The 24,690-nt window shown below is 44.0% G+C and overlaps 2 protein-coding genes across 2 annotated transcripts in view; both read right to left on the bottom strand.

The window, feature by feature from the left end:
* KIAA1671 overlaps positions 1-8,558 on the bottom strand; it is a 78,869-nt gene extending 70,311 nt beyond the window's left edge. The window contains exon 1 of the mRNA XM_083407329.1: positions 8,493-8,558. Within this exon, the coding sequence (XP_083263455.1) occupies positions 8,493-8,543 (51 nt within the window). The 5' untranslated portion in view covers positions 8,544-8,558. The remainder of the gene's footprint in view (positions 1-8,492) is intronic.
* A 1,105-nt stretch (positions 8,559-9,663) lies between these two features.
* Positions 9,664-24,690, bottom strand: part of LOC310661387 (uncharacterized protein KIAA1671-like) — a 44,214-nt gene continuing 29,187 nt past the window's right edge. The window contains exons 2-6 of the mRNA XM_083407256.1: positions 21,334-21,435; positions 19,095-20,816; positions 17,726-17,819; positions 13,579-16,641; positions 9,664-13,120 (exon numbers count right to left, since the gene is read on the bottom strand). Coding sequence (XP_083263382.1) covers positions 12,974-13,120; positions 13,579-16,641; positions 17,726-17,819; positions 19,095-20,779 — 4,989 coding nt within the window. The 5' untranslated portion in view covers positions 20,780-20,816; positions 21,334-21,435 and the 3' untranslated portion in view covers positions 9,664-12,973. The remainder of the gene's footprint in view (positions 13,121-13,578; positions 16,642-17,725; positions 17,820-19,094; positions 20,817-21,333; positions 21,436-24,690) is intronic.

The following is a 24,690-nucleotide window of genomic DNA, read 5'->3' on the forward strand; positions in this document are numbered from 1 at the left end:
GACTTGGAAGGTCTTGATAATAGATTTGGTTAGCATGCATATCTATGGTATGAAAAGACAAAAGTGCATAAAGGTTTCCTAAACCACTTTGTGAGAAAATTTATTCTGTGTGGGAGAAATATAAAAATTTAGTGGAACAGAAAACATCTTGGAAGCAATATCTTTGAAAATTTAATGCAAAAGGTGAGTGGGCAACTTATAAAGAGCTGTTATCAGAAGTAGAAGACCAATTGAAAGTGGAAAAAATTGAGGATATATGGCATTTAGTAACTGATTGGTTGCAATATCACCTATTAAATGCTGTATTTATAAAGGATTAAAAAATGGTTTTAGTAAAGAAATTTTGAGGTTTGAAAAAGATTTATTAGAGAATAATGTGAAATTACTTTCAAAAATGTATTAACTGTTGTTAGAATGGTATACTAAAGATGAAGAAGTTAAATTAGTAATGATACAATGAACAAGGGATATTGGACATAATATACAACTTGCATCATGGGAAAAGCTATGGAGGGAAGAATTAAAATTTACAGCATGCTGTACGCTGAAGGAAAATTATATGAAAATTATGTATTGTTGGTACCTAACTCCTACTAAATTAGCAAAAATATATAGAACCAAACCAACAAACACATGTTGGAAGTGTAAAGAGAAAGAAGGCACATGTGGATGTGCAAGATGACAAAATCATATTGGAAAATGATTTATGAGTTGAAAAAAATGTTTAAAATTACTTTTGTAAAAAAACCAGAAGCCTTTTTATTAGGAATTTTAGGTCCAGAAATACCAAAGGAGCAGAAAAGACTGTTTATGTAGGCTATGACAGCTGTGTGGTTGTTCTTTGCCCAAGGATGGAAGGAAGACAAGGTACCTGCAAGAGAAGAATGGCTAACAAAGATAATGGACTACGTTGAAATGGCGAAAATGACCTGGAGGGCAAAATGACCTGAAGATAACAAATTTAATAAAGAATGGGGGGGAATTTAAGTTACTTAAAAGAACACTGTAAACAATTAAAACATTGGCTGGATTCTAAAAAAACACTTGCAATGTAGTGAGAACTATGGTAAGAATTGAGTGTTAAGAAAATATGGAGAACATTATATGATACAGTATGGAAACCAAGGAGGGGCGAAGGGAAGTCCAGAGATTCAGAGAATCCTATGTGTACAAGATAATGATTGATTTGTGATGATAATTGTTAAAGGTAAAAATGACTTTAAAAAAAAAAAAAAAGAGAGAGCAGTGTGGGAATCGACAATTTACATAATCAGCTACTGAATCCTGGGACCATACAGAGTCTGGGGTAGAATATAGGCACAAAAAAGGGAAGTTAGTGGGGCCGAGGCAGAACAGAAACACCCCCCATGCATAAAGTAACACCAAATCCTTCTCCATTCCTAGACAAGCTCCCAATTCCCTTCAAAATCAACACATGGACCAGGCATAGGCAAACTCGGCCCTCCAGATGTTTTGGGACTACAACTCTCATCACCCCTAGCTAACAGGACCAGTGGTCAGGTATGATGGGAACTGTAGTCCCAAAACATCTGGAGGGCCGAGTTTGCCTCTGCCTGACATGGACCATCCTGCAACAATCATCCTGCCCTCTGCCCCACAGTATCAATCTTCCTAACTGCTGGCATATGAGGCCACCACCTGGCTGAAGTCAAGGACGTCTGTGGAGACAACCGCACCCAGCAGGCAGCATTTCATGCTTTCTCCCAGCTACTGTGCAGTAACACTTTGCCATCAAGGATGGCTAAACAGCTCCCATTTTAGCTAAGAGCAGGGTCCCTTACAACAGCCTTTATATAGATAATATTCTGACTGTTCAAAGCACTTTGTTGGCATTATACAAGGATGGACAAAAAGATGAATTTGATGAAAAGGATTTTAAGGGGATATATAATATAACAGGGGCACGGGTGACGCTGTGGTCTAAACCGCAGAGCCTAGGACTTGCCGATCAGAAGGTCGGCGGTTCGAATCCCCGCGACGGGGTGAGCTCCCGTTGCTAGGTCCCTGCTCTTGCCAACCTAGCAGTTCGAAAGTATGTCAAACTGCAAGTAGATAAACAGGTACCGCTTTGGCAGGAAGGTAAACGGCATTTCCGTGCGTTGCTCTGGTTCGCCAGAAGTGGCTTAGTCATGCTGGCCACATGACCTGGAAGCTGTACACCGGCTCCCTCGGCCAATAAAGCGAGATGAGCGCCGCAACCCTAGAGTCATCCGCGACTGGACCTAATGGTCAGGGGTCCCTTTACCTTTACCTGTTATAGAGCAGCCTTCATCAATGGCCATGGAGAGCTGTGGCTGATGGAGATTGAGGTCCAAAACATCTGGAGGGCACAAGGTTGGGGAAGACTAAACTAGCTGGGCATTTAGTCTGATCCAGCACAGCTCTTTTATTTGTAGCTCTGCAGTCCTCACAAGCTCAGTGGGATTATACAAGCAGAATGGGGAATGGGAAGACAGTGGCCTTCTATGAACAGGGAGGTGGCATGGGAATTGGTGAAGGAATCGTGAGGACCTCAGATCAGAAGGGCAGGTTGCTGGGGAACACAAGTTGGGGGGGCACAAGTTATAAAATATGCCAGTTTATTTTGATATATTGTTGTTGTTGTTATTATTATCCCACCTTTTCCTCTGACAGGACTCAAGATGGCTTACAGATAAAAATAAGAACCACTACAAACAAAGAAAAAAATCAATCATTAAAATATAATTAAACACTGGTAGAATTAAAACTATATACATATAGAAAATCTGTTTAAAACACACCAATAATTACAATAAAACCAGCATGGCACCAACCCTTTCATTAAAAGCAGCCAGTCTTGTTGGAACAAGAAAGTCTTCATCTGCTGGTGGAATGACAGAAGGGAGGAAGCCTGTCTAGCATCTCCAGGGAGTGAGTTCCACAACCGTCCGGAAGCAGCCATCACCGAGAAGGCCCTCTCCCGCGTCCCCACAAAGTGGGCCTGTGAGGGGGGCAGGACCAAGAGAAGGGCCCCTCCCAAAGATCTCAGAGCCCAGGCAGGTTCATACGGAGGAATACTGCCATTCAGATAGCTTGGACCTAAGCCCTGTAGGTGATAGCCAGCACAGTTTGACTTGTGCCAGGAAACAGACTGGCAGCCTGTGGGGCTGTTCTAGCAAGGGAGTCACCTGCTACCTATAACCAGCCCTAATCAACAATCTGGCGGCAGCCAGGTATGTGGGGTTGCTTACATTTTTTCAAGGGCAGCCCCGCATAGAGTGTGTTACAGTAATCCAAACAGGAGATTAAAAAAGCATGTGTCAATGGCCACATCTAAATTGGGATGGTTCAAACTAGCAAGACCAAGGAGAAAGTTTTAAGGTTGGCAGGCAGAGCTAGTGAAATCCAGAGGTTTCCATCAACCCAAGTGCGTACCACTACAAAACTAAAGAATTGGCAAATTCTTGCAAATTCTGGGTCGAGGTGACTACAGTGTAATAGCGCCCTCCTGTGGTTAAATTATGAGGACATTTTGCAAAAAGACTACAGTGACTTGGTGAAAAAGTCTACTTCCTATCAAAAGTTATTTTATTAGAATACTGTTCAGGCCTGTCCACCCACTGCAACCACATTTCTTTTAAAACAAGAGCAAAAAAGATACATACACTCACCGAAACATTCTTCTGCCTAGTGCTCTAGAAAGAAGGTGCCGACATTTTGCTCAGAGTTGTGCAACAGAAAGCTCCAGTTCATAAAATTCTCTCTTCACGCACACAAACTCCTAAGTCAATATTCAGCCCCAAACCAAGACCACACACTCAGGAGAATGTCCTCTTAGGACACTGAGCTCTCCAGCAGCGTCTGCTCCTGCTTAGCTTGCCCAGTCTTTAGAAAGGGTTAAGAGAATTTTTGTGTGCTCATTTCAAAAAACATTTATGGGAACGATTTGCTTTCTTATGAGGTATGCCTGGCTCTATCACGATTAACTTCCAGGAGGAATTTGAAAACATTCCCATTTGCTGAGGCACTTGCTGTTGGCATCTGTCTGTCTCAAAAGACAATGGAGTGTGCTTCTCGGGGTGAAGTCAAACTGCTGCATTAGCAGCACTAAAGTGACCTCCCTGGGGCACCAACCTCAGCAGTGTGGATGGAGGTCTTGGGTTGACCAGACAACAAAACCCCCCTCTCGGCCTTGCTGGTGTGGTCTAAAGGAAACCAGAGACAGGTGTTTAGCACCAGCTGGGATGCAGGAGTTGTCTGAAGGAGGTGTACAAGGCACCACCCAACTGTCTTAGGGATTCCACTCTGGATTTGTGTAGGGTTTTACTCCTTAGCCTTTTCTTCTCCCCAAGACATCCTTGGTGGCTGAAGAATACTGTTCCAGGTAACCTTAAGATCATTGGATGGAAGAATGCTTTCAATCTTTTCCACTCCAACTGCTTTTGAATGTTTTTAACTATAACTGATGTTTTTAATCGTAATTGTTTTTTGAATTGTTTTCATCTGTTTCAGATTTTATTTTATTTTCTGCTTTGTTTGCTGCCCTGGGCTCCTTAGGAAGGAAAGGAGGGACATAAATTCAATAAATACAGTAAATAAAAATACTGCCATTAGCAATTATGCTGTGGTTTCATTTGCTGTATTAGTTAATGTTTGCAATGTTGTAGCATTTTGTAAGCAGCCCTGTCTTGAAAAAGAAAATCAGCAAAAACAAAATACTTCTGGTTATCTTTGAAAGGAAACGAGCCACCTCTTGATGACCTCTTCTCAGAAATGCACATTGGGGAAAAATTCAGAATGGCTGAGGCATTATCATTCATTCATTTCATTTATATCCCATCTTTTCTCCAAGAAGCTCAAAGTTGGCATACATAGTTCTTTTCCTCTCCACTTTATCCTCACAACAACCCAGTAAGGTAGGTTAGGCTGAGGTTAGGCTCAAAGTCACCCAAGGAGCTTCAAGGCCTAAACTCATTGCCAAGCCTTCACATGAACTAAGCGCAATAGAGTGTGGGGTGCAGACCATCAAACAAACTGAGGCTTCAAGTCTCTCCTTTGCTGCTGCTGCTGCTGCTGCTGCTGCTACCTGCCTACTCTGGGTTCTTTAGTGGCCTCTGAAAGAAGAGGCTTGGTCGCAAATGCTGCCTGTCATTTCACCCCAAGTTGTAGTTAGCACAAGCCACAGTTTCCAAACCAACTTCAAAACAAATGTTTCCTTTTCTGGCTTACCAGTTACAAACCACAGCTTGGTTCTGCTGTCTGAATTAAGCCTATTGCAGTATAATTACTCACAGGACACATGATCCTCCACTATTGCATTTGAAAATGTTACATGCTTTCAAAAGTAGCCCCACAAATGTGTTTCCCCCCACTCCCAGACAGAAAAGAGAGATGAAAGGACTTCTACCAGTTTCTGACACAAATGCCAATTACCCTCTCAAACATTCAAAGGCAACTGTCTTAAATGTTGTAACAGAGCTATTCATGAGCTCTAGAGAGCTTTAAAAAATAAATGAATGAATAAACAATACAGTTAGAAACGAGCTTGTAACCAGAGTTTGTCTTTGCAAGCCTCCCCACCTAGCAGAGCACTCAAAGTGCCCACCTGCATCGGTCCCAGGTGCAAGCCCTCCCCAGGGTGGAAAAAGGCCCTCTGGGTCACTTCTGACACAGAAAGCAGTACTGTGACCCAGGTTTATTTGGTTCGGCTGGGAGATGGGGACTGGGTATTTTGTGGACTGAATCCGAGCGCAGACAGGATGAGGTTTCAGTGGCTGGCAAGTCTGGGATTTAAAGGTGCCAGCCTTCTCATTACCAACAGGCTCCAGCCCTTCTATCTGGGCCTGTCCACAGGTTTCGAGTCCACCTGAATTCAGCAATGCACATATAGTACCAGCAGCCAAGGAATGTGGGTTACCATAAAGGCCATGACTGCAGGCGCTAACATCCTGTTACCGGCACAGTTTATGTTAATTTTAATCCTGAATCCTGCCAACATCGTACACCATCCCTGGTGAAAGTCAGCTGACAAGGAGCAGGAGCAGGAGCAGGAGCAGCACAATCCAAAACAACACTGTGATCGCTGTAGTAAAGAAGAGACACTTCTCACTGGCCTCAGCCTGCTGCAAGGATCTCCTTTTAGTTCAGTTTGGGGTGGCAACAGAACTGAAGAAGTGGTGAGAAACAAGCCCCCACACTAGCAAGCCTGCATGATGACTAAAACACACAAGGTGCTGGGAACCAAAGAGATCCTAGGTGAGCTTCCAAACTTCATGAGCCATGCAGGCTTCCAGAACTAAGTATGTGCTAGTGCAGGACTTCTGAAAGGGAGCAGTACAGCCCCTGCGGAATCACCTAGAGGGCGCTATGTGGCAGGGCCCCCCCCCCAACAAGCACATCAGCCACTTATTTACAACTGACCAACCTACAGCCCAGCAAAATGCCTTCCTCACTTAGTATTTTAAGCCCTACTGCTCTATTTTTATAGGGTAGGGCAGGGGGCACTGGGGATGAGTTTGTGGAACTGAGGGGGCAGTGCCCCCTCCAAATGGGAACCACTGTGCTAGAGGCACAATGAAAAGCAGGAAGGCCAAGGCGTGAAGGGGCTGAGGAGGCAAGTTCGACATAATGATTAGAAAATTCATCCAGGTCATTTGACCACTGTCTCTGGTTTGGTTTCCTTCCTATTTTTCAGCACACAAGATACCCTTCAGAGAATGCTAAAGGAAAAGTTTTCTCCCTTTAATTTGTAACCTGGGTGCAACTTACTACCTCCAGTCACCCAATTGCTAGAAGCAGGCAAAGAGACACATGGTTTCCCAGATAATAGGAAACAGAAATCAAACTACTAACAATGTTATTTTGCCATAGCACTCAGCAGGTGTTTCACCTGTGTTCCTGTGTGCACGACAGTTGAGATGTACAAATCAACAAATGTACACCCTTTCATACAAACACTAGCACCAGTGCTCAATGCAAGGTGTGTAAAGGTAACATGTATCCCTAACAGGAAAATATGGTGCTAGGAAGATGATTGGCTGACATTCATGAACTCTGAGCCAGCAAGGGCCCTTGCCTAAGTCACACCCCCTTCCATGGGATCCCCTCCCGCAATGAGTCTACGGCCTTAGCCCCATGAGCACCAGCTGCTCCTGCTCCTGCCCTTCTTCCTCTTCATTCCAACCCCTTGCTTCCTTGCCAGGCAGACAGAGCCACAGAGCAAGCAGGCAGGAGCATCTCTGGACCCTCCTTGCCCCATCAGGAGGAGCACCAACCCCCACTGTTGTCAGGGAGAGACGGTTGGGCAAGCAAGCTGGTGAAGAGGGTGAAGAAGAGCAGGTGCCTCTTGCTGGGGTGAGGGTCCTCAGCAGATGCCCGCCCATGCCAACCTTTGACAATGGTTCTGGGAGGCCACCGGCAGCGCTTACAGAGCAAATTTCTCAAGGAGTTTTACTAGGCCCAAAGACTAAATACCCCACTCCAGATTACATTTCTAATTGTAGCAGACTCTGACATCTCTGTGTAAGGGGAGGGGGCTGGGAAGAAGCAATGGGGGAATAAATATTTTTCTACCCTTTGAAGGCCACTAAGAATAGAACTAGATTTGCCTTCCTCCACCTACTGTTTATTTTTATTTATTTCATAAAATTTATATGCCACTTGATTGTTAAAAAAACCCCTCAAAGCGCTTTACAAAAAGAATAAAACAGTAAGATTATCAGTAAAAACAGCTAGGTAAATAATTAAAATCAGTGATAAGTTAAAACCAGATTAAATCACATATCAGGAGAGGTTTGGTGAAAGAGGACAGCGAAGGCTCCTGGCAGGGAGTTCCAAAGTGCGGGCACTCCCAGACTAAAATATCAACTTCTTGCAAATGTGGGACATGTATGATGTACCTGTAACAGCGCCCGTTCCGCAGATGGAAGCGAATGAGGGGCCATCTTTGGGGTAATGTGTCCCCAAGTCATTAAGGCCTTTCTGTGCTAATGAACTTGGCAGCCACTGCCGATCTCTGAGCACAGGTGTGATATGCGGACAAGGTTTCACGGCTGCCAGCAATTGTGCTGCACTAATGGCAGCTTCCCAATCAAGCACAAGGGAAGCCCCACACAGAGCCCATTGCAGTGATCCATTCTTGATGTAATTAATGCATGGACTATGGTGGCCAAACCACTACCCTCCCAATGTTTTTGACAGCTGCCATCAGCCCCAGTCAGCATGACTGCTTTGTTTGGTGCTTGTCTCACCGAAAGGAGTTAGGATCCCAGTTCCACATACAAACCACAGATCTATGCTGTCATCTTTTATTATCCTACCATGATTAAACTATTTTCAGGTGTCTCTTTTCAAATGACCTTCCCCTCCTGCTCCTAACCAAGAGACATCAATTGCCCTCCCTCCCTCCTGACAGACAGACAGGTCTCAAAGCCATGGACAGATATACTTAACGGGAAAGCAAGTACACCCCAATACTGAGAATATAAGCAAGAGGTAGATGTTCTACTCACCCACAGAGACCGTAAGGACTTCAGCAAGTTTGGGCAGTAATAATACTCCATTCTCAGCAGAAGATGGAAAGAAAGTGTGCTCCCCCACCTCCGTTTGTTTTGCTCTTTAGTAGAAAGTTATAAGCATATCAGCCCAATTAAAGGCACCATGAATAATTCAGAGAGCTGCTCAATAGGAGGAAAGGATCTGTGCACCGTCTGTCCCTTTAACAGGTGGGGGTGCTGGTGCTGAAGCCACTTCCAAGCCTATTTACATTAACCAACAAGTGCTAGTAGATCACCAGCAAGAGTGCAGCTGCAATTTCAATTTCCAATTATACTTCTGACCAAAACTTCTTTTTCTGAAAAAGGCCTGTTGAGCGGATACAGGCTGCAGTATATGGCAAAAGGAGCAGCCCTTGCTTTGTGGCTGACTGACCTCATTTCCCCCGAGCTGCAGACCACAAAAGGGGGTGGGGGAGAGGAACAGGCTTAGCATAAAAACACTTTTCAAATTAAAGAAGGGGATAAAACTATTCTAGAGCATGGAATAGTCCTGCGCTCCTCTGATGACCAGCAGCACTTGCAAACTAAGAACCAGCAGTAAACCCTACAAATTATTCATCAGCTGCTCTGTGTTCCTCTGCATGCAGCTTCCTAAGCAAAGGCTGCGAGAAGGAGGAGGAGAACAGCTTTGCCACCTCTCAAGATCTCAGGTGTATGAGAAGAGGAAGAGGCGAAAGAGAGGTCAAGATGCTGCTGCCCACACTTCTTTGAGTCACAGACTGCAACCTGCTTAACCCTGGGAGCCTTGCCCTACTCAATGGGGCTTACTTCTGAGTAGACTTGTGCAGGACTGCAAGAGCAGCCAGGGCCAGATGAAGACCTTGAGAGGCCCTAAGCACTGGAAAGATTCTGCCCCCAAATATGTAACTCAAAATAAAAGCAATACTAAACCATAAAATAAACACATGAGATGATCTGATTTCCTCTTATTATTTCAATCTACATTAGTAAGACACAACCCTGGTTCATGTAGGTGCAGATGAGTAATAAAAAGAAAACGCGAAAGGGGGAAAAGAGTGTGCAATGCAGTGTAAGGAAGTTTTACAAAGTTCTCATTTTTCGTATGATAATGATGACTTCAACACTTTTTCTTAAATATCAAATGTTAAGTTCTTCTTTTTTTAAAAAAAATATATCACATTTTTGGGGGATGCCCCTGCTTTGCTGGTGCCCTAAGCAAATGCTCATCTGCCCGCTAGGTAATCCAGGACTGCCGGCAGCCTCCCCTGATTACCTAAATATAAGTGCTGTAAGTCAGCACCCAGAACCTTGGGCACAAGGTAAACAGCAGTTCTTACAACAACAGCTGAGCAGGAGCCCCCACCCACCCACCCAGGAGGACTTCATCTGACAGCAGTGGATGTGGGGAGGGCTGTGTGGAAGCAAGAGTTTGCAGGAAAGACTTGGGGGGGGGGAGTGTCATTGCAAAAGGCAGAATTGCCTATCCTGTTTTTCAGGTGCAACCAGCTGACACAGATTAGCCCTTTCCAGGGCTGGGATTAGCGTGAGGAAATCTGGACTCCCACAAAGATTAAGCCCTGTTATGATTAAAGTCATCTACTTCCATCAGCCAATCCCAGTGTGCAGTGCTGGGTTCATAGGGAAAAGACAATTGTGCACTTGGTGTACTGAAGCAAGAATAGGAGAGAGCTCACACCATCTGAGGGCACAGGTTGGAGCACACAAATGAAAACCAAGGGACTTTTAAGTGAAATGAGCGAGGGGGGCACACACAATGCCTCGTGCATTGTCTGTGCCCCTCTGGATTTTGTCGGCTGCAGACAACATGGCCAATGGTCAGAGATTAGGGAAGCTGGAGACCAACATTGGGCAGTGGGGAGGACAGTTTCCAGTATTCACCTCTCTCCCACAGATACTCTTGTTCCCTTTTCAGAACATATAAAAATCATCATAATCTCATGATTTCCCTTTTCAGCAACAGTGCAACATTATGATGAAAGCAAAACCCCAAATCCACCCCCTTGTCATTACCCCTTAATGTAAGGAGATGGAATTTCATATTGTTATTAAGAATATTTTTTAGCGATTGAAATTGAGTGACGTTTCAAGGGTTTGGCTCAACCTGTTGTTTAAAAAGGTGGGTTCTTTTAACACACACACACACACACACACACACACACTTGAGCGATAAGGCTTTAAAGGGAACAAAAATGGGTACCTTGCCCAGAATGAATGGATAAAATGTTGACACGCCAATGTGGTGGCACCATTTAGGACTGACACACACCAAGCACAACCCAATGCAGGCATCTCTGCGGACACAATGCAAACATACCTTGGCTTCCCATTAGTAAGAATCTCACTACCAGACGAGAGATTGAGTCACTCAGAAGACAGTGAGCCAGATTTTATATTGTCTCCTAGTTTTTCAAACTGGGATTCCACCAAGGCACACCAGAGCTCTGCCACAAGAAGGCTGATAGTCACAGACAAGTTATCAGACAACCACTGTTCCTAGTCTTCCCCTGTTAACATGAAGCTCCAAGGGATGCTGGGTATGTTTCAGGGCAACCTTGCAGGACAACAATAATGCCCAATAAAGTTTACAGGCATCCCCCCTCCCCGAGACTGGATCCTAGAAAGCACTCCCCAATCTCTTGCCCATGCACGGACATCACAACATGGACATGACAAGAGTCCCCCACCTGCCAAAGTTAGCACAACTTCCCCAGTCTTAGTACTCCATTGCTAGCAGCTGCTGAAAAAAGCATACAATTTTCTAAACAAAGCAATCCTTTCAGTCACCACATGGTGGAGTTGAACACCCAGGTGATCAGCAAATCTTTGATTTAAAGCACACTTTTGAGTTTCCTATTTGCAGGCACAACTCTGAAAAGCTTCCTCCTCAAGGATAAGCACTTAACTGGCAGTTTACTACTGTCACCAGCGTCCCATAACCCATCAGACACTGTCCCTGTCCTTTCATCAATGCTGATCAACAGCAGCACCAAATAACACCAACTTCCACCTTTGCTGTTTATGCACTGGCACCTCAGAATTCAAAATTCAAAAACAAAACACATTAATTCTGAAAGGGAGAGGCTGGAAGGAATATGAAGCAACACTTGTGCCTCACACAGTGAGATATCATTCCCAGCCACAACATTTAATATGCTTTAGCCCCTTTTCTGGGACAGGCGCCTGTTTCAAATGAGTTCTGCACCATGGTCAATTTCATAAGGTAATGGAGAAGGAATGGCATTGATTGCAGGCATTCTGGCAATTATTTTCAAATACTTGCCTCTTAATTTCACCTCATACATCCAATTATAGGTAGTTACAACAACTCACAAAAGCTTTATTTATTTACTATTAAATTTATTTACTGCCCTTCATCCAAAGATCCTAGGGCAGTTCACAACAGAAAAATACAAAATGAAAATATAAAATATATAACAAAGACAAAAACAAACCAATAATCTCACTTCCACAAACACATTTAAAAAGCTACAGAATGTTAATCAGCCCAAGGCCTGGTTGAAGAGAAACGTTTTTGCCTGGTGCCTAAAGGTAGCCAATGAATGAGCCAGGTGAGTCTCCCATGGGCATTCCACAAATGAGGGGCTGCTGCAGTAGCCTTTAAGATGACAGCAGGCTCACCAAGTATTGCCTTTGAGTAAAAGACTAACTGCATGGCTGTTTCTTAGGTTCAGTATTCCAACTCTCAAGAGGGTTTCTAGATAGTGATAATTCACAGTAGCCAGGAGAAAACTTCCGATTGCCTTTTGGTTTTTTGAAATCTAGCTTTACTTTTTAGATATTTTCAAACTAAAACCTATTCTGTGCTTATAAATTAATATATATATATTTTTGAAGAGAAAGGTTCAAAATGAATTGCATATTTCACAATGTTTGGGGTGGGGTGCGGATATTCTCTACATCTATGAATAGAAGGGAAAAGTACCAAGCAAATTTGTCTACCAGATGGCTTAAGACTAAAGTATGCTTTTATCAGCAGAGCATATAACACCTTGTTTCACTTGCTCATGTCTCCCTCGCTATCCACTTTGTTGAGCTTGATCGCCTATTCTAAACTTATGCCATATTTTCCTCCATCCCAACCAATCACGCTGAGTCAACAATAGGGCTGGGCAATATCTGATTTTCAACATCATGATATATCACCAGATCACTAAGTAGCCCCTTTTAGAGGCAATCCAGCAATCTAGGGGAGACTCATTGCTCCCTCAGCAGCCCCACAGAGAAAGGACTGGCGCAATGTGATTTAGGCAAGTCACTGGCCCACTCTAGACCAGGAAACCTTGGTTGAGCAAGGCTACGGAAAAGAGCAAGGCAGGGGGGAAAGCACATCTGCACTCATAGCAAAGTGTGTAAACCATTCTGTGGGCAGTGAAGCTCTGAGACCTTCAGTGCACCACATTTACGCAACTAGATTTGCAGGCCTGAAAAAAAAATCACAGAAGAAGAGAACCTACCGCTGCCCAGTGGTCAGTCCTTTTGTCTTTGTAAAAACTGTGGCTCCTCTGCTGTAGAGGAAGGTAGGGAGAATTTCTTGCTCCTGAGCCATCACGGTCCTGCTTGGTCCATTCTTTGTCAACATCCTTTTAGAGAAAGAAATTTAAAAGAGAACTGAACTCACCAAAATCAAGACCTTGCTTTAATGCCATGAGTCCTTGCAAAGTTTTTATATCTGCCACTGCAGAGAAGGGGCAGAAGGTGTGGGTTTGTCTGCCCATCTGCACAGCTAATACAGCTTGCCAGTGGTGCACCCAAGGGTCAGCTGTATGTGCTGTGCAGATGGGGCAGACAAACCTTGTGAGGCATCATAGATGACAAAATGAACAAAAAGACCTAGAATGGTCATTCCCCTCACCCTTTGCTCATTCCTTTCAGTAGCCTTCCAGATGTTGCTGGGCTGCAATTCCCATCACCATGGACCACAGGCCACCCTGGCTGGGGATGATGGGATTTGGAGTGTAGCAGCATCTGAATGGTTCCAGTTGCAGAAGGCTGCCCTGCAGAATACAAGCTATACTCAGTGACTGGTTCTGTAATGTACCTTTGTCCTTTCAAGGAGGAAAGAGTCCCGTTGAGATGTCCTTTGTTGGTTCAGCTGGCTGTCCATAGATTCTGGTGGGAAGCTTTGACATACTCTGTTTTGGTCTTGTCTTCCTCTTGTTTCTGGCCCAGAGGGTAAACTGCCCCTTGCTCTGGACTGGCGACTCTTTTCAGAGTACGAACGCTTTAAGTCTGGTAGGTCACAGGCCAAACCAGATGTAGCGCGACTCCATTTGGCTCTGCTCTTGACTGCAGAACCGTCATTCTCCAGAAAACTTCCACCTGCACCAGCTTGCTTCTTATCAGCCCCACTCACGTCAACACTGGTGCTCCAGTTGCCCTCTGAATGCACAGCTGACAGTTTCTTCAGGCTCACATCCTTCCCCAAGGCACCATCACTGAGTACCTGTGGGGGATGAAGGACAAAGCTTTTCTCCAGCTCCACATCCATACTGACAAGACTGGAGACCTGTGAATTGTAATAAGCATATTTTGCACTTTGGTGCCTTAACACGAGGTCCTCTCCTTGATCATCATCAACAATGAATGTCTTTTTCCTAGTGCTGACTGGATCTGCTGCAGGTGAATACTTTGGTTTTTCTGCAACTGCCCTTGCCTGGAAAGGAGGGCTGAAATTCACATCTATGGCCTTGGAGGGATTCAGCTGCTGGCCACAGTTCCTCAACAGCTCTCTCTCTCTTATGCAGAATTCTGTGGCGTAAATATCCTGCCTAGTGCTTCCTGGAGAATTCCTTTTATGTGCCAATCTCTCCCAAGGAAATGAGCTGCTGTCTTCAGGAAGACCACCCTCTTTCTTGCCCAGAGCCACAGAGTCCTCCTTAGAATCTCCTTCATATTGGGCCATCAGTGCATCAATGTCAAGAACTTTCGACCTGTAATAATCAGAGGCCTTACCTTTGGCCATACTGTGGCTGTGGTTGCTACACTTCTTTTGCCCTAAATGCTCACTGTCCCAATGAAGAGGTCTGAAATAGAAGAGAGACTCTGGCCCTGCTAGATGCAGGGGATCTACTTCTATAACCCTCGCTTTAGCATCCTCTAGTTGCTTCTCTGGAGCCATCGAGTTCCCATCTCTGGTCTCAGTTAGTGTATGTTTAAATGTTCCTTTCTTTGGAAGATCTGAGGCACTACCTTCTCCCCCTTCAATCCAGTTCTTTTTAAGATGCCTGTCCAGAGAGACATGTGCATCTGTAAATCTTTTACTATATTGGTAATTTGGGGGATAGGATCTTCTGGAAGTACTAGTATTGGGAGTAACTGAAGCATCTTTGGCTAGTGAAGAAATGTGTTTGCTTCTGAGAGGATCAAGTAGTTTTCCAGAGATATTTGCGTTTTCATCAGGGATCTGGTAAGTAATAGCAAAATATGTTGCCTTTGGCTCCGAAGGAGAGAGCTGATTCTTAAGACCATTGTCTGGACTGCTGGGAGTGACTAAACTCCCATCCTGTGGCTCTGCTCCACACCTGGGTTTTGGGTTTCTCTTTGCAATCAATTTGTCATGAAGTTGCAAGGAGTCCCCTCTGCTCAGGGCTTTGCCACTCTCCTGAGCCAGCAGCCCAGCTTCCTCAAACTGGGCAGCATCATGAGGCAAGGTCTTCCTTCGCCATCTTTCTGAAGCTTTTGGACCAGAAACATGACAGCCACTTCTCCTGACCATCTCTTCTCCACTGAGCTGTTGATGCGGGTGTACTTCAGCTTTGTGCTCCAAAACATTCCGTTCTTCTTGGGCACTGTATGCCATTGAGCCTGTCATTAATCCAAATGCTTTAGATTCTTCTTTCTGCTCGTAAGATATTGTAGGGTCTGCCTCTGGGTGGGGACACTTGATGCTGTGCTTTTGCCACTGGTAATGGGTCATCCCACACAGAGAAGTCTGGCTCTCCTGCTTACTGGTAATGGGTGAAGAAATGTTCTGACCACCATTTGCTCTGGCTTCACAGCCATCTGTCCTGTCTGGACCTGCTTCAAAACTCTCTGGGAAGCATTTCAGCATTTTGGAACTCTCCATCTTACCAGCAAGAACAGCATCACTTTTTCTTTTTTCTGTTCCTGAAGATAGCTTAGAGACTGTGTCATCTGTTTTCCCCAAATCCTTCTCTCTATTAGTGAAGTATGAAGCTATCACAGTTGCATGCTGCTGTCCAGTCAGATTTTTATCCAACTCAGCTCCTTGCTTGTGGGAAACATGTTGGCTTTGGGAGGCACTAACTTCTTTCAGAGCAGTTACCTTTGTTGAAATTTCCTCTGCGTCTCTTGCTTTGAAAAGGAAAGAGTCATCTTTCCAGCCATCACCCTTAATGTCGGAGCTACGGGTCCAAGAAGCATCCACAGCACTCCCATCCGTTTTTCTCCTCTCTTTCAAAAATCTTCTGCTGCGTAGGGTTACAGCCTTATCCTCAGGCACAACTGCAATTGCCTCGCTTTGCACCCTTTTGCCAACTGTCTGGAGAATTTCATATCTTGGCTCTATCCTTTGGTACATTAATGATTCCTCCACATGCTTTGCAGTGGGTTTTTCATACTTGTCTTTTGCAGTGTATATCTCTGATGCCTGAGGAACTTTGTCTTCATTTGAAATGTTTGCATTTCTTTGTTTTCCAGCATCTGCTGATATATGAGCCTGCCTGGAGGACACTTTCTTTGGGTTCATTTTAGCCTCCCGAGCTTTTTCTAGCCATGACTCCTTGCCAAATCCTAGCTGCCCCTCAACAAACTCATTCATTGCCTGCAATGTAGACTCAGCTTCAAAGTGACCAGCAGCTATGTGGTGCCTCTGCACATTGTGCTCAAACATGGTTGCTCTGACAGTTTTAATGCACACATTCTCTATAGAAGGCTTGGAATGTGTTTTCATGTCATGATCTGTGACCAAAGCAGGACTTTCACCCTGCAGAGTGACATTTTGACTCTCTATGGCAAAACTACTATCTCTCTCAAGGTGCCCATCTCTGTGTGGGATTTTTAAAGGCTGCTGTAGCTTCCAGGGAGTTCCAGCCGAATGGGCTTCTCTAGAATCTGTTGCATGCAGGAAATGTGCCTCATCCTGAAACAATATAACATTAGAAAAAGATATTTTAGAACATTTCTAAATGACATCTTACACATATGCCACTTCTGTAGCATTAAAAATAAATAAATCATAAGAACAACCTTGTAACATCCCAGAATTTTATACCAACTCACAAGTTTTGGGCTTTTCCTAAGAAGTTTGTAACATTTCAATAACAACAACAGGAACAGGATCTTTCCTGCAAATGGTTTTTGGACTGTAAAACTATAGCAAAAATTGCATGCAGTAAAATTGGACTATTTCCCCCAAATATAACCACTATTCTCCTCTGATTTGGATGGTGCATGGTTTCATCCTGAAGGATTCAAGCCTGAGCCAATTTCTGCTGAGCCCTGCAGGACCAATGGGCAGTATCCAGCTAAGTTCTGCTTAGAGTAGACCCACTGAAATTAATGTACTGAAGCTAGTGCTTTAATAAAATTAAAGAGGTGCTTTAATAAAATATTCAACAACTCTATTAAACTGTTATTTTTCTCCATAGTGAGACCGAGCTAGACTGAGCTAGGAGAGTACATCACCAGCCTATCTGGGACCTCAAGAAAATTTACTAAAGCATGGCAAACTTTAATTGACTGAGATTTAAAAGCAAACTGAACATCTTTTTTAAAGATATAAAAATATGCCTTGACACAAACTGAGAAACAACAAGTCTAACAGTGAAACTTCTGTCCATATCCAAGTATCATTATGACAAATGGAATGAAATGTTTAGAGAGAGTTAATTGATGGCATAATGATTAAAACAAACTAGCACTATTCACAGGAGAAAGAAGAGAGGCAGGGAACTCTTTCATAAAAGGCTACTAAGCTTACTGAGGCATTTTGCTATCTTATGCTTAGAAACAACCATACACATGAGCCAAACACCCCTAAATTAAGGATTTTTCTTTGCTGCCTAGTTCGGCAAAGGAATTAGCAAGCTAAGCACCTTAGGATTAGGTCAGTCTTAAAATGCACAAGGTCCACTTCTTGATCAGGCATATGCACAAGCAGAGCCTGACACAATGTCAAAACAGGCTTACATTTAGAAGAACCAAACCCTACAATGCTCTCTCACCTCCTGAATATCTGGCGTTTGACTAACAGGCTTCATGTTTGATTCAGACTGTCGCTCAGGCTTCGTGTCACCAGAAGTCACAGGGTTGGAAAACCTGTTTGCAAAGATTCCACTGAGTTAAAAAGGAATGATCTAACTTGAGTAACAAAATTACTAGCCATTTGCTCCAATACAGGTACATCAGTACATTACAGGTAAACAGCATATTAATTTAGCAAACTTCCAAAAATTCCAAAGCAGCTTTTCATAAAGGTCACTGGAAAAATTAAATTTAATAGCACTGCATCCACTCCAGAAAACCCTGACCTGTCTTACTGGCCATGATGTGTAAATGGATCTAATTCTGTCTGCCCTTTGCCCCAGACCTAATGAGGGCCAGCTCTGGATCTAAACAGAGCAGGCACAAGACAATGAGCCACTGGAGCCTGGCCCAGCAACCACCTCCTCCCTCCCTCCTCGGCACCCTGACCCCCCCCCCCCCCGCCCACCATGACAAGCAGTCAGACTGGGGGGGGGGGCACCTTTGTCCTTCCCCTGAGCCACTCCTGACAAAGTGACAACAGGTTGCCTCAGCTTCAGTCTGAGGAAGCAATTGACGGTGCCATGTGGAGGCTGCCTGAAAGAGTGCTTGTGCCAAAGCCACTTTTCTGCACTTCCAAATGCAATGAAATTAACCTGTGTTTTAAAGCAGTGGTAGTCCAGGCACTCTCTGGTCAAGCTCATCCACAATACCTCACTCTGAGCAAACCTGGGAGAACCCATGCCACTGCTGTGAGAGGGCCGGCAAGCAGAAGGGGGGAGCAGCAGGTGGGCAAGAGGGAGAGTTAGCCGTGTCAACCCCCCATGAACTGCAGGGAGCAACTGGCCCCATTGGCAGATGGAGATGGTGTACAATCTGCTACCCCTCCCATTAAAACAGCTGAACACACTGAAAATATTGCCCATTCAGCTAACAAAAAAAATTAACCTATTAGACTCATTCACATACATTTGTTAGTTTGATAGAACTATCAATGCTTGGTCCTACCTTACATTATGAATTTTGCGTTATTAAAAAAAATCATTATTTTAAAAATCAAGGGTAATCCTGCTTCTTTAAGGCTGTGCCGAAACCTGCAGGGAATCACAGCCCCCAACTAGAACACACCATTTTAAAGAAACAGTGTGCTATCAAAGGGCATCACTGACACTCCTTTCCACACCAGCAACTGCCCCTATCAATTTGCAAGGCAAAATGCCAATGCTTGTGCAGACAGATAAGATTTCAAGAGCAACTGAGGCAGTAGGAGAATGAGAGTAGTGGAAATGTTCTAAAAAGAAAATTTTATCTGAATTTATGGAGTTTACATCTAATTCATCCAAAACTTACAGTTTGGTCAAGTCTGCAGAAAGAGGCCGCGAGCAGAATGACTGGCGCAGGTTTCCTGGCTTGGTCTCTGTATTTTCAGCAGACAGTTCTCTGATCCTCTGCTGGATGTTCATAATTTTGTTTTCTTTCCCAGGACTTTCTGGGAAGGATTCAGCATTCACTGGAGGTGCGCAGCTTTCAAATGAATCTGGTAAATTCACAATTTTTTTTATAGTGCCTTCCCTCAAGCTTTTGTTTTTGGTGTCTGAAACATTTGCAGAGATTTCACTAAAGGCACAAGTTCCCTTGTGCTTTGGTGCCATTCTCTCTTTGCCAGACAGCCTTTCGCTACGGGGTGGCTCTGTGTTTTTTCCTGAAGTTGCTGCAATATCTGTTTCTCTCCCATTTTCTTCCTCTTGGCTTTTAAGTCTCATCTCCCACAGGTATTTTCTGTCCTTTGCAGAGACTTGATTCAAGTCTTTTGGAGTGTTCTGGCCTAGGGACCCAACTTCATTTGAAGAGGGCTTCTGGATTTGAGCAGTAGTTTTACTTTTAATACCCAGGCAGTCATCAACCTGAGTGGCACTTTTCAAATGTGACTTGGAAGAATCCACTTTGTTTAACCCTTCTGCTTCACTCTTGGTCCTCAGTTCAAATGGTCTGCTGCTGCCCTCATTGGTAAGGAGGTTCCTCTCCTTGCTTTCAGATGGGCAAGATTTCCTTTGAATTGAAAAGTCTCGGATTTCAAATTTTGCTGTAAGATCCATGGATAGTGGGCGAGGCTTCCTAACCCAGGACTTTTCAGGATTAGGTTTTTCATCAGAAACATCAGTTCCACACTGCTTTTGATCCTTTAAGGACTCCAGAAAAATGGCAGACACTGGTCTCTGTTTGGGCCTTGGCTGCTCCTCGCTAGCCAAACTAGCGTTGCTCTGCTGCTTTCCAACATTTTTAGGCCTTTCCTCAGTAGCACCTGAAAAGGACTCTTTCCTTTCGAGAGATCTGTGAGGGTTGCAGGAGACAGGCTTGGACTCTGAGGAAACAGAAAATTGCCGGTGAATGGCAGCACCTTCAGGTCTTCTGTAGGACATTTCTGATTCTGAGGGAAGCTGCCTCTCCTGCGCCCGTAAAGTGCTGTATGTTTTCTCAGAAGATAACTTCATCCTTGTTTCCTCAGTACTTCTGGTTTCAAATAGGATTACCGTGTTAGCCTGGGGACTGGAATAAAAGGGCATATTTGCAACTAACTCACTTGTGCTTTTGTTCTCGATTAATTTTTGCTCTACCAAGGGAGGAATGCTTCCACTAAGTATTCCCTTAGCATCTGCCACATTGTCTTCAACGTTTTTGGCAAATGCAAAGGGTCTGCGGGCGACATTGTCAGGTTTGGCTGTGGGGACAGGAGCTTTCACCGCTGCAAAAGTGTCCCAAGACTTCTCCCTTGAGAATGGCTTCGGAGTTAATCGTGGCCTTGAAGTAGCTGGAGGCATTGTTGCTGGTCTCATAGGGTTCCCAAATGTGCTCCTTCCTTCTGAAATTTGTGGGGACACAGAACTTGGATGTTCATTGGACTTGTTGCTTGTATCAGAAAGACTGCTGGCAAAGGTGTGTTGAAGTGTTGCCTCATTCACAAGCTCGCTTCGATTGGTCAGGGATGTCAGGACAGAGCTGACTTCAACTTTCGTTGCCATCGCTCTCATTGCCATCCAGGGGAATTACAAAGAACCCGTGAGGAAGAACATGCTATAAAAAAGCAATAAAATTAGGTGTTACTGCCCCTCAGTTCAACAAATGGGAGGTGAACAAGCAGACATGGATATGGACGGAAATGGACGGGTGGTGACAGGATTCTAACAATGTTTTTAATATCAATAGTTTCTTATTTGGAGTCATCTTTGCCAATAAATATTTTTGTGGGTACCTTTTGCCCACATAAATGATTTCCATGTAGAAAATGCAAGTTTCTCAGATTCAGACAATCATTCTCATTTGCAAAGGCACACTTGTAGTTGAACATATTGTCCCAGCGCAGCCCTCTTTGTTGTCTATTTCCACTTGATTCCCAATGCACTTTCCATCACAAAAACACATTTATATCACACAAAACACAAAAACACAGTTGCAAATATCCGAAAGGAAGGAAGGAAGGAAGGAGCGGCATTTGAAATCCAATGGTGCGTCAGAAGCGAACGTGTGCTTCCAATGAATTTGTTGTAGTAACATCAAACCCACAAGACACTTTCACACAAACCACACCGACCTTAGTCTCCCTGGCCACTGAAAAAAGAGGCAAGCTGGATCTGGAGACATTCTGCAGAGAGTCCTCTCCATGCATCACATGAGAAAAGTGTTGCTCCTCCTCCTGTGAATAACAACAGGTCTTTTTAAGAAGACAACATTCAGAGGCAAAGGAAGATCCTGAGAACATGCAAACGCACATGCTTTACTCAAACTGCTGTGTAACCTCTCCACTTGAGCTGTCTCGCTCATAGGACGTCTTCTTAGGATACTGACTGACTGCACAACTTTGTAAGGAAAATGGCAGCTGGAACTGAGGAATCAGCAACAAGACCAAGAAGCAAGGAAGGGTGAGGAAGTGACAGAAATCTAGAAACCTAGACTGATGCAGCACAGCATACTTAATTTCAACAGGCTCCAATAAGGAGGATGAAACCAGATGGCAGGAACATCTCTCGCTTATGTGAAAGTAATTGGCTAGCTCTTTCTTAATGGTGTTGTTGAAACCATAACAGTTAAACAGGATTTTGTTGACTTAAAAATTTTGTATTAAATTTTTGAATTCTCTATTTTTGTGACAACCTTTGCTGGGAGCCTTTCTTGCTGAAGGAGGTATAGAAATAAATGTTAACAATTACTGTACATTTTAAAGTGTCATCCGTTTGCTACAGGAGCCTGCCCTCTTGTACTCGGGGAAACACAATGTGTACATTTATATTACTAAATATACTGTATATACTCGAGTATAAGCCGACCTGAATGTAAGCCGAGGCACCTAATTTTACCACAAAAAACTGGGAAAACTTATTGAATATAAGCCGGTTCACCACACCACAAACCTCCTGGTGGGCCGGAGTGCGTGTGTGCATGCGCGCATGCGCACACGGCAGAGGGGGCTTCTCTCTCCCCCCCAGCCCCTCCCGTCCCCCTGCCTACCTAGGGTGCTGCCGAGAGGCAGAGGCTGGTGGCGGCAGCGGAGGAGGAGGAATAAGAAGCCCGAAAGCCTCTGCCGCTGGAAATGCACTCAGGTGGGACCCTCACTTGAGTATAAGCCAAGGGGGGCTTTTACAGCATATAAAATGTGCTGGAAAAGTCGGCTTATACTCGAGTATATACGGTATATTATTTTCTTTCATTACTAAACAATGTCACCCATATGATCTCTCTGGCACTTCTAAGAAGGGCTGGGAAAGAACCCTGGAAAGACGGTACTAAATATAACGGCAAGTCCAAGGTCTGGATTTGTAGCAGGTGATGTTCCAATAGAAAAAGTCACTCTCCATCACCATGGGAAGTGGGGTGGGAGTGTGGTGTACCAGAACGAGAGCCGCTTGCCTAGCTGCTCTATCTCCTGTGCTTCCACGAGCTCCTGGCAGCATTGGCTGGTACTGGTTCCTTTACGGAGCAGCTGGACAGCTGGACAAGTGGAGGCAGAGGTGGGAAGAGTCCCCAGCCTCTCCTGCTAAATACTCAGTCAGCAGCCAGGGATCGCACAGCCTGTGGTCACACACCCAGCAGAGAAAGAAGGGAGCCGCCAGATTTTGCCTTCCCGTTGCAGCAGTGACCTGTTTGTACTTTGCAAAAGACATGACGAGAGACACTGATCGAGAGACTCTGCTGCAACAAAACATGTGAGGCAAGTAACTGTGTGTAGCTGCTGCTTCTACAAACCTTGATGATCAACAACAGTACTTAAGGATCTGTGGGTGTTTGGGATACTCTTGAAGAACATTTTCTGTGAGAAGAGGCTTCCTATTATTCGAGTCATACTATTATGAAAGAAACTGTCTGAAGTTTGTTATGTTTAGTAAACTGCTAAGAAACTCATGAGCAATATTATCAGATTTTTCTATAAAAACATTTAATCTTACCTATTATAAGTAAAAAGCGATGTTTTTGTATGTATTGGAAGTAGAGATAGGAAGGCTGGGGGGGGGGGGGATGGAAAAATTCCATTTTCTTCCAAAGCCGTTTTTTTCCAATTTCCCTGGTTTTTCCCCATGACTTCCCATCTCTAGTTGGAAGCTGCCCAGAGTGGCTGGACCAACCCAGCCAGGTGGGCAGAGCAAAAATAAAAGAAGAAGACGAAGACGATGACGACTATCTCTTTTCTTGAAAGAGAAAAATGAAATCGCTCAGTGGGGATAAAGGGAAAAATACCTAGGAATTATTGGCTGGTGAACGTCACTTTAAAATTGTCGAGCTGAAAACCAAGTGGCAGGCGGCCCCAATACTTCCAGTGTTCTTAGTAAAGTATACTGCTAACGAGAAACTGCCCTGAAAATCTTTCAGCTACAAAGGGAGGAAAATAAAAATAAGACCAGTAGAAGATAAAGTAAAGTTTTTGTATAAATTCGAAGAAGATCTGCAGAAGGGACTTGGAAAAGAGCCAAGATCATTGGATAGAAGATCACCAGATAGAGAGTTAGAACAAAGAGCTTTGGACAGAAGATCACCAAAAAGGGAAATCTTGGATATATCAGCACTATCTTTTGGATTGGACCCTCCAGTGAACGTGTCACCATCACTACCAACAGAAGAAGAGCAAGCATTGGGTGCAGTTGGAGGAATATCAAAGTAATTACATGATGGCGTTGCAGGCTCTGAGCTGGAATGTGAATGGACTGAACTCCCCAGAAAAAAGGCGGAGAGTTTTTCATTTATTGAAAAGAGAACATTTGGACTTGATTTGTTTACAAGAAACACATGTGATAAGGCTACATAGGAAGATATTGAGTAATAAAAGACTGGGCCAAGAATTTATCTCATCAGACAAAGTCAAAAAAAGAGGAGTGGTCCTTTATGCAAAGGAGAGCCTATCACCGAAATTTATATTCAAAGATGATCAAGGAAGATTTGTTGCAATTGAAATTCAATCACAAGGAGAGAAATTTTTGATTGTAGGTATTTATGCACCAAATGAAGGAAAATCGGAGTTCTTTAAGAAGCTACACGAGATACTGATGAATTATATGGATTATAATATGATCTTGATGGGAGACATGAATGGAGTGGTGTCTACAAATATGGACAAGGCACAGAGACAGGTAGTCACCAAAGATGGTAGATTACCAAAAACCTTTTTTGACATGACTGAAAGTATGGACTTAGTTGATATTTGGAGAATGAAGAACCCTCTGGGAAGAGAGGGAACTTTCTTCTCTGAGGCTAAAATGACTTGGACAAGAATTGACCAAATCTGGATAACTATGGGATTGGTTCCAAAGAGTAGCAAAGTGGAGATTTGCCCTAAAACTTGTTCTGACCATAATGCCATGAAGATGGAAATGAAATTGACGCCAACTGGTTCCTTTAGATGGAGGATGAACGATACTTTGTTCAGGAATGAAGAGGTGACCAAGAAGGCCCAAAAAACTCT

This window comes from Podarcis tiliguerta, assembly GCF_965153285.1.
Source record: "Podarcis tiliguerta genome assembly, chromosome: 13".
Taxonomy (NCBI): Eukaryota; Metazoa; Chordata; class Lepidosauria; order Squamata; family Lacertidae; genus Podarcis; species Podarcis tiliguerta.